Source organism: Zosterops lateralis (assembly GCF_965231275.1).
Source record: "Zosterops lateralis genome assembly, chromosome: 7".
Classification (NCBI taxonomy): domain Eukaryota; kingdom Metazoa; phylum Chordata; class Aves; order Passeriformes; family Zosteropidae; genus Zosterops; species Zosterops lateralis.
Genome location: NC_139767.1, coordinates 17,041,994 through 17,057,882, shown reverse-complemented (window position 1 = coordinate 17,057,882; position 15,889 = coordinate 17,041,994). Strand labels below are relative to the sequence as shown.

The 15,889-nt window shown below is 44.2% G+C and overlaps 2 protein-coding genes across 6 annotated transcripts in view; both read right to left on the bottom strand.

Annotated features, from left to right (window-relative positions):
* The window catches only part of ATF2 (activating transcription factor 2), a 47,671-nt gene extending 46,201 nt beyond the window's left edge, over positions 1 to 1,470 (bottom strand). For 4 of the 5 annotated variants that reach the window (XM_083865755.1, XM_083865758.1, XM_083865759.1 and 1 more), the window contains exon 1: positions 1,386 to 1,470. The gene's annotated coding sequence lies outside the window, so the exon portion shown is untranslated. Of the gene's footprint in view, positions 1 to 1,111; positions 1,173 to 1,385 lie in introns of those variants that run through there. The other variant, XM_083865756.1, reaches the window with a different exon arrangement.
* A 4,092-nt stretch (positions 1,471 to 5,562) lies between these two features.
* On the bottom strand, positions 5,563 to 9,016 carry ATP5MC3 (ATP synthase membrane subunit c locus 3). Its single transcript, XM_083864924.1, has 5 exons — positions 8,896 to 9,016; positions 8,737 to 8,814; positions 7,677 to 7,754; positions 7,133 to 7,326; positions 5,563 to 5,807 (listed from the first exon to the last, which is right to left on the bottom strand). Exons 1-5 carry the CDS (start codon positions 9,013 to 9,015, stop codon positions 5,693 to 5,695), a joined length of 585 nt encoding a protein of 194 aa, XP_083721050.1. The 5' UTR covers position 9,016; the 3' UTR covers positions 5,563 to 5,692.
* Between the last annotated feature and the right edge of the window lie 6,873 nt (positions 9,017 to 15,889).

Below are 15,889 nucleotides of genomic sequence, written 5' to 3'. Positions count from 1 at the left end.
ACAGACAGCAACCTGTTTCAGTGGATGGCTGAAGAAATTCCATCTGGAACACCTGTGGAAGACCAGAACCACAAGGACTGGTCTGATCCTATCAGCTTGTGCTGAATTTAGCATCTAACCAAACCCAGCAGCCTTATGACCCAAACTTCAGAACATTTGGTTTTAGTACCTCTTATCCAGCTTTATGCTCAGCAAGAAGTGTGGATATGACATTCACTGCCATGAGTAGGATGTGTCAAAAAGAAAACAAAATCACTGTTTTAAGGGATGGTAAATAAAACACATTTCAGCCATGTCTGTGGGCACTGTTTGGAAAGTAGTGAATGATTCAGAATGTTCAGATTATTCAAATTTCTCATTTTGATGCAAGAAAACAGGTGACAGTATCACTACTGCAAGATAAACACCACTGGGACACAGCAACAGAACGAAAAGCAAGTGAGGGACACAGAGTGCATGACCAGGGTATAAAAACACACTAATGGATCTCCCAAGAACAGGGATGCAAAAACGCTGTAGAATGAGCAAGCCTGCAGAAGCAACATGGCAGTGCACATTTCCCCTAACTCCAAACAAGAGGTTACGTCTTGATATAAAACATTCGTGCCCAAAACATCGTGCAGCTATCACTAATTGAGGGCCTGTGACATGTTTTTTTTTTCACGTGAAAGCTTCAGAGACCTTTTATTTGACAACTCGAGAGGCATTATGCACGATAACAGGCGAAGTCAATGAGACAACTGGTCCAGGAGTTTCAGCTCCGTGGCCAGACACCGGGCAGGCCAGCACCTCCCTGTGGTGCAGAAAAGCTGCTCTTACCCCCGCCCAGCATCCCCCACACCCGGTACCCTTCTCCGCACCAGCATCGGCACGGTCCAAGTTCTCCTTCGGAGACGAAGATGGATGCAGAGCGAGGCCTCCCTGGAGCAGAGGCGAGGCGGAAAGGCGAGGCCTGGCTGCCTCCTCCTCCCGCCCTCCGCGCCGCGGGCCGGAGGCAGCTCCCGGCGATGCCCCCGTGGGGCGCCCCGCTCTCGGATGCGCCGCAGCCCCCTTCACCCTCCTACTCACCCACCCAGCCGCGCCGCGTCCCGGGCCGCCCGCCAGGCCCTACCTCCCGGCGGGTCCCGGTGTCCGCGGCGCCGGCCGGGCCGCCCCGCCCCGCCCCGCTCTAGGGGCGGCGGGAGCCGCAGGCCGCGCTGGGGGAGGGGGCTGCCGCGGAGAGGAGCGGCGGCGCCATGTTACTGCCTCCCGGGCATCCCCCGCCCACCGCAGTGCCGTGCCGCTCCCGCCCCGCCGCCCCCGCCCGCCCGGCGCCGCCGCAGCGCGGAGGGAGGAGGAGCCGCCGCGCCGGGCCGAGCCGGGCCGGGCCGTGTTTACAAACTCACCGGGAACGCGGCCGGACCGCACATTAAAGGCCGGGTCCCCCGCGGGCTTCCGTCACCTCTCGCGAGAGCCGCGCTGACACCTCCGCGGGGCGGGGCGGGGCGGTCACGCGGCGCGGGGGCGGGGCCGGGCGGGGCTCCGTTACCCCTCCCCACAGCGACCCGGGAGCGCGGCATGGCCGGCGGGGCTATGGTATCAACGGCCGGAGCGCGGCATGGCCGGCGGGGCTATGGCATCAACGGCCGGAGCGCGGCATGGCCGGCGGGGCTATGGCATCAACGGCCGGAGCGCGGCATGGCCGGCGGGGCTATGGCATCAACGGCCGGAGCACGGCATGGCCGGCCGGAGCGCGGCATGGCCGGCGGGCCGCGCCATCAGCGGCCGGAGCACGGCATGGCCGGCGTTGCTACGGGCGGGCAGCATCTCTCACGCAAAGCCCGCATGGGGGAGCGGGAATTGTGCGGCCCCGGCGGAGGGGAGCTGAGGATGAGGCGCCCAAACTCTGCGGCGGGATGTGCAGGAGGGCCACCCGCTGAGGACAGCAGGCACCACGTAGAGACTAAAGCACTGCAAGGGTTCGCTCAGCGGCAAGGCTCCATGCGCTTTTCACATCTCACTTCTGGAATAATCAGCGCTCCAAAGCCCTGTACAGGGGATTCCCCGTCTCAATACACCTCTACTCAGGGCAGGAGCGAGGTGTGTGCCCAAACCAATGGTTGTACTAAACATTCACCTTGGCTAATATATCAAAAATGCTTCAGCACTGTAGAATAATGGGAAACTCCTATATTTTACACAGGAGAAACTAAAAGTTTCGGATTCTTTAAAAAGGTAGCATAACCCTATATGGCAACACCGTTTAGCTCGTGTGTACTCTGAATCACACATGAAGCTTTAATTCTGTGCCATTGTATCATTTGATCTTGTCCTGAGATGATCTGAGAGTGCAAGGCCGTAACAATGAAGTACTTCTAAAAGAGTAGTATCAGTTCCAGTAAAATACATTTTGGCTGAGTTTCTCTGAACTTGCACAACACAGTATGTTTCATTTCTTGTGTATGGTTTTGGTGGGCAGTGTACAGCAGTTCTGCAAAGTTCTTTAAGATACAGGAGGATAGAAAGCACTGCATAAAAGTACACAGTTTACTTAAAGGTGGAATTATTCTTTAAAGTAGCCTGTTGCAAGGATTCAGTTGAACATGCAGAAGAGAGGAATAAAGATCTTACTTCTTTCTTCAGAGAGCAACTAAGACCTGTATTAGAAACAAGTATTTTTTGATGGTTTAGCTTCACCATTATGTAGCAGCAGCAGTCCTAAGCCTGGACTGAAAACCTAAACTACAGGTGCCTTTCTTCAGTGTGAAATTGATGCAAAAATCAAAGAGGGAAATCAGAAGGGAAAAAAACAGCTGCAGGATGTTCAATTTTACTTGCAGCAATAACTTAAGAGCATAATTTAACCTTTCCTTATTTTCCATTAGAATAACATGGCTACTTGAGAAGTGGTGTGATGTCTGATCTACTGGAAGAGCAGGCAGAACAGTTATTCAGAGACAATGAAGATGTCTGCTTCAGCTGGCTTCACTTTCAACAGTGAAACATGAATAGTCAGTCTTTCAATATGGAGAACCTACAAGACAAATTTTCATGAGCTGACCATCTCTAAGTTCAGCACAGCCCATGTCAGGAGAAACTGAAAAAGGTTTCAGGGAAGAAAAGCCTATAGTAACACCTCATGAAACTTAAGTTTGGTTTCTTTGATCTACAGCAAGATTTCTTGATGTAAACTCTAACAGGAAGATCAAGAGACCTTGGTCTGTTGCTGCCCTATTAATGCAGAGATTGGATTGCAGGTTTTTTTGTAAGAAAAAAAGTAAGTCTTTTACACATTTATAATTGTTACTTTTGTGAGCATTTTAGGAAAACTGAGGGTACTCTGTGTCAGACCACTAAAATTGACCAACTAAGCTCTGTTGGAAAGGGATTCCATGTGCCCTGTAATAGTTCACCTGTCAGTATCTGCCCATCACTCATTAACTATAAGCCCCTTATTGTCTATAAGGAGGATAATCCTCTGTGTGAAGGTTTGTTGCCTTGTATTGAAAGTGATTAATCTTTATCTGCAGAACCCAGATCTGATTCTTTCATGACTGGTGTAACTACACAGGCACTTGGCCTGAGTTTGGCCTGTGTTCACCAGTCTAAGAGTGAGTTAAAAGATAGTAAGCTTGGGGATGTGCTACCAAAACAACCTTCACATCCATATGTAGGATCACCCAAGATGTCCACTGCCTTTCAGGCAAGGCTGATCACAAGAAAAAGGGTTCGGCAGGGTAATGCATGTGGTAAAATATGGGATGTAAATCCAAAAATCATTATTCAAACCTGATTTAAGTTAACTCACAGTGACTCAGGTGGCTTTCTAACTGAAGTTAGGGAGTAATAATTCAGCCAGGTCTTCTATTTACACCAAACACCATTGCCGCTCAGGGGAAACATTTTATATGCAAACAAATTCCTAAGTGGAATTTGTTCCTAAGCAGAGTTGGAGCTGTACTTGACCAAGACAAATCTGAAGATGCCTGTTTGGTCAAATCCCAAGGATATGGAAACCTGAAGCTTGAATTAAGCTCGTCCTCTGCATGGTCCATGATTTTAGGAAATACAGATTGCCACCTCAGATGCTGGTAGAGATCCTTGCTGTACTGAAAGAGAAAAAAGGTTCACCACTTACCAGGACAGCAGGACACAGATGAGCTTGAGTCGAGAATACCTTCCAGCCAGGACAAATGCACTGCCAGCCTTGCAGATCAACAGCTTCCAAGAATGGATAACAGCAAGTCCCTAAAATCACCACTGCATGAGCATGGAAGATACCTGGAATATACTTCATCTCCTACTCCTTCTCACTCCTCAGAACTCCCACTTCCTGATCTAGTCATGTAAGACACTACTACTAAGTGTTCTAAAGCTACTAATTTAAGATGCTTCATATTCTACACTCCTAAAATTCACATATATAAAAGAACATTCTCTGTATTAATTACTGTTTTCTACTAAGAATATGTATGTGGGGAAAGTTCTCTCTCATGCTAGGTTCTAGAATTTTGCTACACAAATTCTACAATCATTTAGGTCAGGAAATAAATACCTTTATGGAAATGTTTTAGACCTTTAAGATCATTAAGTCCAACTGCTAACACTGCAAAGTCCACCATAAACTAAAGTAGACTAAAGTCCACTAGACCGTATCTCTTTGAATATCCAATTTATACGTTTAAATTCAGATTAAAACAAAATCTTACCCACACATTGCACTTAGCTGAGTCATTAATCATTTCTCCACTTCCTCCAATAAAATTTCCTGTATTTAATTCAGTAATTACTTAACAAGATGGAAAAAACATTTAACAAACTTGGCTTACATTCTTACATAGTTCAGCTTGTATTTGTGATCAGATTATTTAATATTCTAGATGAAGTTTGAGATGCTAACAACTCCCCCACCAGATAAATATAGTAGTACACAGTGTTGATGACAAGAATAGATGACACCATAAATGTAATTAGACTGCTGAAACAGTGAAGGTAGATACTGCAGCTGGTTTGTTTTTTTAACCAAAATGCTTTAATCCTAATGCTCTTAAAAGAATGTGTGAGATAATGCAAGGCTGACTACAAAATTGGAAAGCTGGAAGCTTTTTATTAGGAGATGCCAAAAATCCAGTAACTATACGTCCATGGATCACAACTAAATGCCTTGTAACATACTAAAGCAGTTGTTCTCTTAGCTCAATGAGTTCACTAGTTAGATCCAAGTGGAAAACCTACCATGGTAATTGAAATATCTTGTGTACTTGAAAACTGATACAAAGAGTTTCCTATCGCTTTCATGGATTTGTGTTTGGCTCCGTCTATCAAGAGGTGTGTGTGTCAACTAGCTGAGGAAAAACCAGAAACACAAGTGAAGGAACAAGGCCAACAGTATAGCCTTCCACACTTAATCTCTGCATCCTTTGATGTTTCAAGTGTATGCCACGTTAATTTTAATAAATAAAATGTCTAACTGGAAGGGTTGTATGCAATATGTCATTATCAGGAGTAATCCATGGAGACCAAATTACAAAATGCCATCTTCCAGATATCCTAGTGAGAGAGACAATAAACGAAGGCAACAAGTTGACAGTTAAAGTTGTTATCTTTAATGAAATGACTTTGGAAATAGCATCAATTTCCATGACACCAACATTTTGGGAGTCCCATAAAATGCAGTTACATTCCAATGCCAATATTACAGGCAGATCTCTATTCACATGGCAAATAGGATCAAGAAAGCAACCATCAGACAGAAGAGACCCATAGCTTCAGACAGGGCGAATCCCAGGATAGCATATGAGAACAGCTGCTGCTTCAGAGAAGGATTTCTAAAAGAAAGAGAAGGTGTAAGAGCTTTTTATCCTTACAATTAAGATATTTTTCATGCAGTTTAACTTCTTAGTTCCTTGCTACAGATTCTGTAACAGGAAAATCCAAGCAATTTTTTTGCAAGGATTTCCCTGAAGACAAATTAGTTGGCAATTAAGACTAGTCTCAGGTTATGTAGATGGTGTAAGGGTTTTACAAATGAGAAGTTTTTCTGACTACACTCATGTATCTTTTGAATTTGATTTCTCTACATCCTCCCATGCAGAAACTATCAGCACTAGTCTTTAGAAATTTATTTCATATCTGTGACATGAGAACTATACTCCAAGGAATTTAATGTGTATCATGTTTTAAGCAGCTCTTAAGGCAAATACACGAACTGAAACCACTTAAGAGTAGGGGGAAAAAAACAGAAAAAAAAATGCAGCAGTTTGTTGCAAAAATGCAATGAGTAGGCCTTCAAGAAGTGAGGAGAAAATCTCCAACATAAAACTATGAAGCAATGTTCTACAACCTCTTACTGACACATTAATGTGAAGTTCAAAACTTGATATATTAATTTTGTGCGGAAAACACTTGTTTCTTTAAGTGAAAAGTGAACTTCCTTGTCTTCAATAAGGCTTAAAATCTTTATTAAGAAGTATTAACTGGTTTAAAAAGTAGTGAAGAACGTGAAAGCTCTTATATGCCTGTATCAGTTGTGCTCTTGCATGATGCCATGTGAACTACTTCTATTACAGTAATGTTGCAAAATTACCTTAAAGTTCATCCCTACTACAAAATCCTCACCCTTGTCCTCTTCAGATTTCTAGAAGGAATGATAACTTATTTGCTAAAATGAATGCATATTCTGAGATGCAAAGATGAGTGTGTTAAGAAAGAAAATCAGGCATCCATTCCTAAACAATGATTCAGACTATGGAGACTAAAGCATACGGACTCTCATTCCTTGTTACCAGTTCTCAGACTGTTTTCTTTAGGACTTTTCCTCTTACATGGGAAAAAATACAGGCTGTATTTTTAATTCGGTTCAGGAACTGAATGCTCAAACACTGGACTCCAGTGACTGAAAGACCAACCAAGTCTAATGATGCAATTTCTTTCATGGCTCTCCTCCAGGAAGAGTGTACAAAGTTCTGAATTTAACAACTGAGCCATCCTGATGAATATGGTACAGTTTCATAGGATTCTCTTCAGCCATGTGTATCAGTAACACTAATCATTAACAGAATTTATTACAGTGCCATTATTTTTTCTACAGTTCAGCTGTCCCAAGATAAATCTGCATACAATGAAAGAGTTTTTAAAGGGAGAGATTAATTACCTGGCATAACCAATGATTAGACTACCGAAGACTGTTCCAATACCAGCACCAGAACCAGCCACACCTACTGTGGCTGCACCAGCACCAATGAATTTGGCAGCAGTGTCAATGTCCCTGCTGATAGCACTAGTCTGGAATTCTCTAAGTGCTACTTGGGAGACAATATTTTGGGCCCCGTTAACTGTTGACTTGCCCTAAGAAAACAAAACATGAAAAAGCATTATATTCAGACAAAAGACCATGTGATAGTGTTATTATGCAGTTTTAAAAGTTGTATTAGTTCCAATGTCTACTTATTCTTCAGAGTGATGAGACTGTAAGTCATAAACTTCAGAATGTTACCTGTTCCACCTGAAAGTATCAACTTTAAATGTGAAAGACTTCTCAGGGGAAACAGCAAGGCAGCAACAAGTATTATTAGGTGTTTGACTTAAAGCAAGTTTCACACTATAGGTATTTGAGTTAGTACAAGTGAACTCTAGGTTGAGGACATTTAGGCTCACCAGGTAATTTAGGAAGATACAGAATTTTGTTTATAAGGTACCTCTCCATTCTTGACCTCTGGCCTAGACAACACAGATGCCGAAATTGGTCTGTACAAGACTCTTGATCCAGCACGGATCTGTAAGAGGAAGAAAAAAAACTATAAAGAAAGAAACATTTGCTCACAACTGTTCCATACAATAGTCTGTAAGATAATAAGACTCTTAGCTACTAAGCCATTTGTCTTCCTTGAAAGAAAGCAATCTCTGAACAGCTGGATATACAATAAAGATACAGAAGCAAGCACTGCCATGCAATCTGACAGCACTGTTTTCAGGAGATATATTGTAAATAGCCACATCATTCAGTGAACATGAACACGCATTATGCTGACAGAAAATAGAGCGAAACAGCGACAAAAATGCGCGACCGACCAGGAGGCAGTGAAACACGTTTTGAAATGAATAAATAAAAGCCACCAAAATTAATTTCGAAGTTGTTAAATGCACAGATGTAACCTAGACTTTGGAATTTAGTAAGGCACAAATGAATGAATCCTTTTTCACAAGCGGCCTGCATGTGTCCTTGGGCTCCCAGCAGTCTAAGGTCATATCGGCTCCTGCACAAAGCTCTTCCTGCAGGGGAAACCTGGGCCTGGACCGTGCAAAATGAGACCTTCTGCACGCCAGAGAGGGCATTTTCATGCAGGACAGTCCCTTATCTCTGCAAGGGCAAAAAATCCCGGCCTTGCAAAGGACAAGCAACAGGCTGGAGTTTGACCTACAGCGGGGCACGGCGCGCAGTAGGCCCCGGAGCTGCTGCTTGCGCTGACCTCCCCCTCCTTCGCCGCCCGAGCGCTCAGGCCCCTCACCTTGGCCCAGGGCCCGGCCGCGCCAAGGAGGCAGGAAGGAGAACGCGGCCCTGCCGCAGTCTGCCCGACCCCCGCCCCCATCCCTTCGCTCTCGGGGGGGCAGCGCTCGCTACGGGCTCGTCCCAGGGCGCTGCCGCGAGGCTCGGAGACCCGCGCAACCCGCGATCGCCCCGCCACCGTCGCCGACTTCTCCGCCGACAGGACAGGGTCGGTGAGGAGGCGCCGGCGCCCTCCGCGCACCCCCACTCACCAGGGAGGGCGAGGTGGCGAGCTTGGCGCAAGCGAACATCTTAGCGGGCGGCGTCCCGAGGGTCACGATCCGGCGTCTCTGCGGAGAGAGGGAGAGGGTGAGGGTACGGCGGGCGGGGGCGGCGATGGGCGCGGATGGCGCGAGTGGCGCGGCTCTCACCGCTGCGGTGCCGCGCTCGGGCCGACGGGCGGGCGGGTAGGGCCGGCTGTGCGCAGGCGCGGCGGGGCCGGGCGGCGGAAGGGGCGGGGCGCGGCCAAGGTCACTTTGTGCCGGCGCCATTGGCGGCGGCGGGGGGCGTGGGGCGCGCGCCGATTCCCCGCGCAGCCGCAGTGCGCCCGCCGCGCGCGGGGGCGGGGCCACCATGAGGTGTCACCGTGAGGGCGGCGCTGCCGGGGCCAGTGCCGGTGTCCCTATCGCTGCTGGGTGTCAGTGCCGGTATCCCTGTCGCTGCCGAGGTTCAGTGCCGGTGTCCCTATCGCTGCTGGGTGTCAGTGCCGGTATCCCTGTCGCTGCCGGGGCCAGTGCCCGTGTCCCTATCGCTGCTGGGTGTCAGTGCCGGTATCCCTGTCGCTGCCGAGGTTCAGTGCCGGTGTCCCTGCCGCTGCCGGGGGCCGGTGCCGGTGTCCCTGTCGCTACTGGGTGTCGGTGCCGGTATCCCTGTCGCTGCCGAGGTTCAGTGCCGGTGACTCTGTCGCTGCCGGGGCCAGTGCCCGTGTCCCTGTCGCTGCCGAGGGTCAGTGCCGGTGTCGCTGTCCCAGTGTCCCTGTCGCGCCCCCTCCCCTGGCGCGTCACGGCAGGGAAAGGGGGCGCGTCCGAGGACACCTGCTGGGTGCAAAAAGCCCCTACTGCTCAATTAGTCGTTTCTGCACGATGGGCAGATTCACACCCAAGTAACGAAAGAATCCTTTTTAATCAAGATTAACCGAAATAGGATTATCTTCGCTGAGCTGAGCATGTGTTCCCGAGATTTCCCGTTTTAATCGCTAACATGTGTTTTGATGTTTTTCGTTTAATAGCGAGATCGTTGTTTTAATGGTCATTTGCAATTGTAAGTGGTATTAATGCCAACTAGTAAAGATGCTGAAAAACCGACATTGTGAGTGAAACACTGGGAAAAGTTTGTTTAAGTTGTACGATTTTCATTTGATACAATATGTGCCATAAAAACAAATTCTAAGATCGTGTGCTGCAAGTGCTCTCCAATGTGCCAAGTAAGGGCTGTGCGTGCTGTATTTAGGGATGGGAACAGCCTCAGGACGGGGGCTGGGCCCCTGCAGACCTACAGGACGATTGATGTTCCTGTCACTGCTTAAACCACAGGTGCCACAAAGCTGAGACATGGTCCATATCAGCAACTTGAACATCCCCCCAACAAACATGATCAATAGGTGCTTTCAACAGCTGCATACCAATGTTCACCATAATGTTGCTTTTATACCCTACAACGCAGTGTCTTCTGATCCATAGGTACAGGGGAGGTGTACTCAGTTGTAGGTCTGAAGGTGCAGTACAATTTGAATTTTTCCAGCCTTCTGCTCCCTGCCTCAATCCAGTAGCAAGCTTGGTTTGGTTCCAGTGTGCATCCAGAGTCTTAGTAAGAGTGCAGTAAAACGTCAGTCTGTAAAGGCCAGCACAAGAGGTTATGAGCCAGTGGTTTTTTGCGTTTGTTTTTTTTTTTTTCTTTTCACAGCTTACACACATTTTTTGGGAACTGAGGTGCACGGACAGATCTGCAGTGTCTGCCATGTGCTTCTTCCATAGACAAGCCCAAAAAATAAGTATCAATGGCAAAACTTTTTAAAAGCTAGGCAGAACTTTTCACTCCAAAAAAAATTTCAATCCATGTGCTGTTGTGGGAATATTTTCACCATGAATAAAACCATAAAGCAAAAGCGAATGCTGTAGTGTTGGAATGACTTCAGTGTGACATGCTGCTGTGCAGTGACATTCAGAGTACCCCATTTCTGAAGACAAGTACTTCACCTTAGGAAGTGCAGCAGCCAGCAGAGTGTCTGCAACAAAGAAATTCACTTCTTCATGGAAGGAAGTGCAGCAGTTAGAGACATGCTTTCTCCTTGGGAAACTGCAGGTCTGGACCTCCAGGCATGAAACAAATCTTGCCCCAGCTCTCATGAATGGAGAAGAAAGTGGAAATTACACTTCTGTGTACACACAGCACAAAGTCACATAGATTCAAAACTGCATTAAACAGAAACTCTCTTCTTTCACAATTTCCACTCCAGAATGTTTTGTAAAAAATGCATTCACAAGCCATTTGTTGTGAACAGTGTCAAAACCACTATTAAACACTGGTTTATTGTTGCTTTTAAGGCATAACACCTGATACGGAATTTTGAATCTGGCTCAGCTGTTCCTTTCAGGAGGATTTTGAAGAGCTGTTACTGATCTCTGGGGGCCAGGCTGAGTTTAATTCAAGCAGATCTTTATAAAGAAACACTTGTTAATAAATCTCACACCATTTCCTATCCTATGGCTGACCTGCTGGTAGGTCCCCAAGGAAGGGCATCAGTGCACTTAAGACAGTTTAATCTGTAGCTGCTCACCACATTTCTGAAAGTCTTTTAGAACAGGTTCCCAGTTTTCCAATTGTTTTTCTGTGTCAGGACCAGTTATGCATGTGGGCAGTAGCCAAGGATGCCAGAGGAGGTTTTCTCCCCATTTTGCCTCTGGCAAGGAAGATAGAGTGCAGATGTTTGCAGTACATGGTGCCTGAAGAGCCAGTCCAGTCCTCTCCCACAGCTCCTGTGGCCTTACAATTCCCTGCTGCTGAGCCAAGTCTGTGTCAGGGCAGTAAGAACAGCAAGTGACCACTAGCTGTGGTTCCACCAGTATGGCCTTCTCCATTCCCAGAAAGGAAAGAGAAAAGGTCATCCCAAATTTTCCAAGCTTTCTAAAAACTTCTCCTGTAACCATAAAGCTTCTCCCAGTCTTTTTGTCCTTATTTTTAAAAAAGCAACATATGTTTCGCCCTCACTGCTAAGCAGCTCATTTCTTAGGTTCACCATGCAGTGGACCAGTTTTACAGTGACATGAACTTTCACTTTATAACCTTGAAATGAATGAAAATATCTACATGTATCAAGCTCTGAATGTTACCACACACGAGTATCAGCAGAATGGATGTTGCATACAAATGGCATTTTTCTGCTGACTTCTTTGAGTCAAGCCTTACATCTATCCAGAAAGCAGGTAATAAGGCAACTGGACACAATACCCATAAACTAGAATGCCTGCCTGATAGATATGGGTTGGTTTTCCTCCAGGTACAGACAAATGATGGTAATTGCATACTGGTTCAGTTGGACAAATACAATCCTGTACGATGCTAAATAAATTAGCATGTTCTGAGTGCTTTGCGCTGGAGGATCTGCCAGAATTCCACATTTATTATTAATAACTTATAAAAGATGAATGTCTATATCTGAATGTTCTATATTTGCTGAAGGACAAATCTTGGCTAGTTAAGAGCAATCCCATTGTCCAAAGCCTAAATAAAATGTTCTGCTGGTAGATCGAAACCTATTCCTTCAGGTTAAATTTTATCTCCCAGCAGAGGATTATTAACTCAAAACATGTCACACACTCACACTAGTCTTTTTTTAAAAAATCTGTTTTGAAGAGGAGATGTGTCTGGAAAACCAATATATTCCAATAACTCTTAATTGTTGGAAGACCCCCAAAGGATGAAATTGGATCAAAGGCCTCCTGAGATTATCCTAATGTTTGTGAAATATTTTAAAACTTAAGGTGTATTACCTCTTGAACATCTAGATTTATGATGTACTTTGCAGGGCATTGATTGATATTGATTTACAAAGTCAGGAGTTTTCAGTGTTTTTCACAGCCTGGGCCATGTTTCAGTTCTACCTCTTCCATTCACAGCTGTGTGGTTGAATCTTCCTATTCAGGACTGAATCTTCCCATTCAGGGCTCACAGAACTGGAGCAATGGCTTGTGGAAAGAAGATATATAGAGAGAGCAGAATTAATACACTCCAGAGTACTGAAACCATTTTTGCTCTGGAAAGAAGGAACAAAGCCATTATTAGATGGCTCTGCTTTAAGTAGAAATTCTCTTGGTAGCACTCTCTTAATACCTGTTTACCTCACTGGTTATTAGTAGGTGACCAATTTTGACATGAGGAATGTTGTTTTAATTGCAGAGTTGGCTGGATCATAAGAGATGCTTTATAGGAATACAGATGATAAAGTTTTTCTCTGAAATCTAAACTTCTCCTTTACAAGGGAAGGGAAGGGAAGGGACTGTCTCTTCAGTGATCTTTGTCCCTGAGAGTACTTACCCAAGCAATTTTTTTTTCTAATTTTTTTTTTTTTTTTTATAGTCTCAGTGGCTTCTTTCAATGGAGAGCAGGAGACAATTAACAAAGTAGAGCTAATTTAGGGTGTAGAGCATTCTGCTCAACAGACCATTTTAACACCTGAGTCCTAGAAATGGATGACATTAGCCACAAACATCATACATACCATGTTCATACTAGGCAAGATCTGAAATGTGTGCTAATATTGTTGAGAACATTCATGCAATTTGAATGGGAAATCATGATAATATTTATTATGTAATTTTTGGATCTTTAAATCTGCTTTAAATATCACAGTGATTGTATAAATAGGGTCTGCTATACCATATCCTATATATGTCAAAATGGGATGTTATCAAGTGGAAAAACATTCTGCTTCAGCAGAAATTTAGCATGGAAGAGAGGTGTACTCATCTTCAACCTAGCTATTGGATTCTGGTGGCGAGTGACATCAAGGCTCCAAGGAACCTTGCCAGAAAAGACTGGTAGAGCTGCTTTCTCTCTGGATAACAATCCCCATTATCTAGCATTCAGGTTCTACTGGTTACTTTTATGAATCTGTAGAACAGTATAAACATTAAAAATACACCCAGCCTATTGTAAAATCCAGAGTGTCACAAGGTGGAAGACAATCCTGTACTTTTAAAATTAATTTTATATGTCAGCAAAAATTTTAATTTGTCCATAAAATTATGATTCCCTATTTTAATGTAACTTCTATTTGTATTTCATAAAATCATAGAGTTTTTAAAGTTGGAAAAGACCTCAGAAATTATTGAGTCCAACCATTAACATTTGCAATGTAGCTTAAAGTGGAAGGAAATGTCAGGTTCATTAATAGTTTCACTTTATGGTTCTCATCTCTTACACTGTGTGTGTCAGGATTGCCACATTCAGGGTGAACTCCCATGTGTTTAAAAATTATTATTATGTATCTGCCCAATATTTTCCTGAAAACTGATTTTTGAGGAAAAGGTGTAATAAAACAATCCACTGATGTTTAATCAAAGTAATTTTTATAAAAGCACAGAAGATTCAGAACATTTAGAATGAATATAACTCTTCATGTATTAATTTAGAACATAAACTCCTTTAACTAAGTTTTCTTACTCAGATGACTCACAATATTCCTCAAGGCTGTGTTGCAAAAAACAGCCTATACCTGAAACAGTCAGTCAGTTCAAATGGTCACGTGAGATAACACACACATGGATTCCTAGGCTGCAAAATATCACTGAATTAAAAGAACATAAATTCAGCAATGCTTTTTATGCTACTAACAGTACTAAACACCTTTTGAACAGAAAACAAATTTCAGCTGTAATCTGACTATTGGCTGCACTGGTTAGAGCACAAAATCAGCAATCCAATTTTAACACCTTATAATACACAGCACAGACAGCCAAGACTTTGCATAAATCAGAGCCAAATTTTTTTCAGAAGTTTTTCAGAAGTTTTTTTTCCATAAATTTTCATAGCTGAAGTTGAAGAAATCCAAAATGGAGGAATGTTTTCTTAGTGGGCTCTTCTGGAAGTACAGGCTTTTTGTGCAGGGAAAATTGCAGCAACAGATTCTTAGTTTTCAAACATAAATAACTAAGCATTTTTTTCTTAGATTTGTTATTTTTCCTGTTTCCCAGAATTATATAAATGATCCTAGGCAGGTCTGTTTGGGTAATACATTTTGGCCGCTCATAATCTGAAAAGAGAAATAGGAAATGTAGCTGTTCAGTGCTCAGAAAAAACCCACAGGAATTAGTAAATCTTGTTTGGAAACTAAACTAATGTTTTGGATAACTGATCTGTTATGTGTTTGGATAACAGATCTTTACATCTGTTAAACATGTAAAGAGCAAAAGCAGGGTATACAGGACTGTGGCAGAAGGATTTTGCCTTCCTCCACCTTCTTCAGAGAGGCACTACTTCAGTTGATGATCCCTGGTTGGAGAGGAGATGGGACTACAGCTCATTAATACATGCAAAATTCATCTGCTTAATTGTAAATTACACACCTCCCAGCTGAGTTTAGGTTCTCATACCCCTGCAAATTTCTTTGGGCTCACAGCCTGGAAGGCAGTCTACAAATGAACAATATTCATTATCATCTGAAAGCTTTTCAGTCGGAACCACTTAGGAGAAAACCTCTGGAATCCTTTTGACTCCAGTGCACAGGTTCTGCCCTCTAGGACCTGGTGCCAGTCTGATTCCAGAGAAAAAGTTGGTCTAATTCAGCTGCCTACTGTCATGCTTTGTATGGCTCAGATGAGCTATTTTTAAATAACTATAATTGATTTTGCTCATAGTTACAAAAGAGATCATATATCCTCATGTTTCGTACCTAAAGTAGAGAAATCCTGGACAGCCTGCCATTTCTAAATACTTGGAAAGGACTCTGTCCCTAATACTCAGACTCAATGAACATCCTGGTTCTCTGGCATGCCTGTATTCATTCCCATCTGTCGTGCTGGCATTTTTCCCACTCAGAATTATCTATGCCAATTTCAACAGGGCATAGGTGCTAACCAAACATGGTTTTAGAGGGACAGCTTTCGTAACACAGCAAGTGCCATCTCTCTTGCCAGGAGATCCTGCTGTTTGCAAATAATTCCAGCTTAAAGCCACATGCCTCATTACATGGGATCACATCTGTAGATGCTTGTGAGTATTATTAAAAAAAAAAACAACAAATGTCTACTGTATTTTTCTTACAGTTTGGCTCAGTGCTTGGAATTTTGCATGTGGAGAATGAATGTTCTGCACCTTGTTCACAGGAGTGAGCCATAGGCTGTTATACTCTGAGCAGCCTTAACAGCT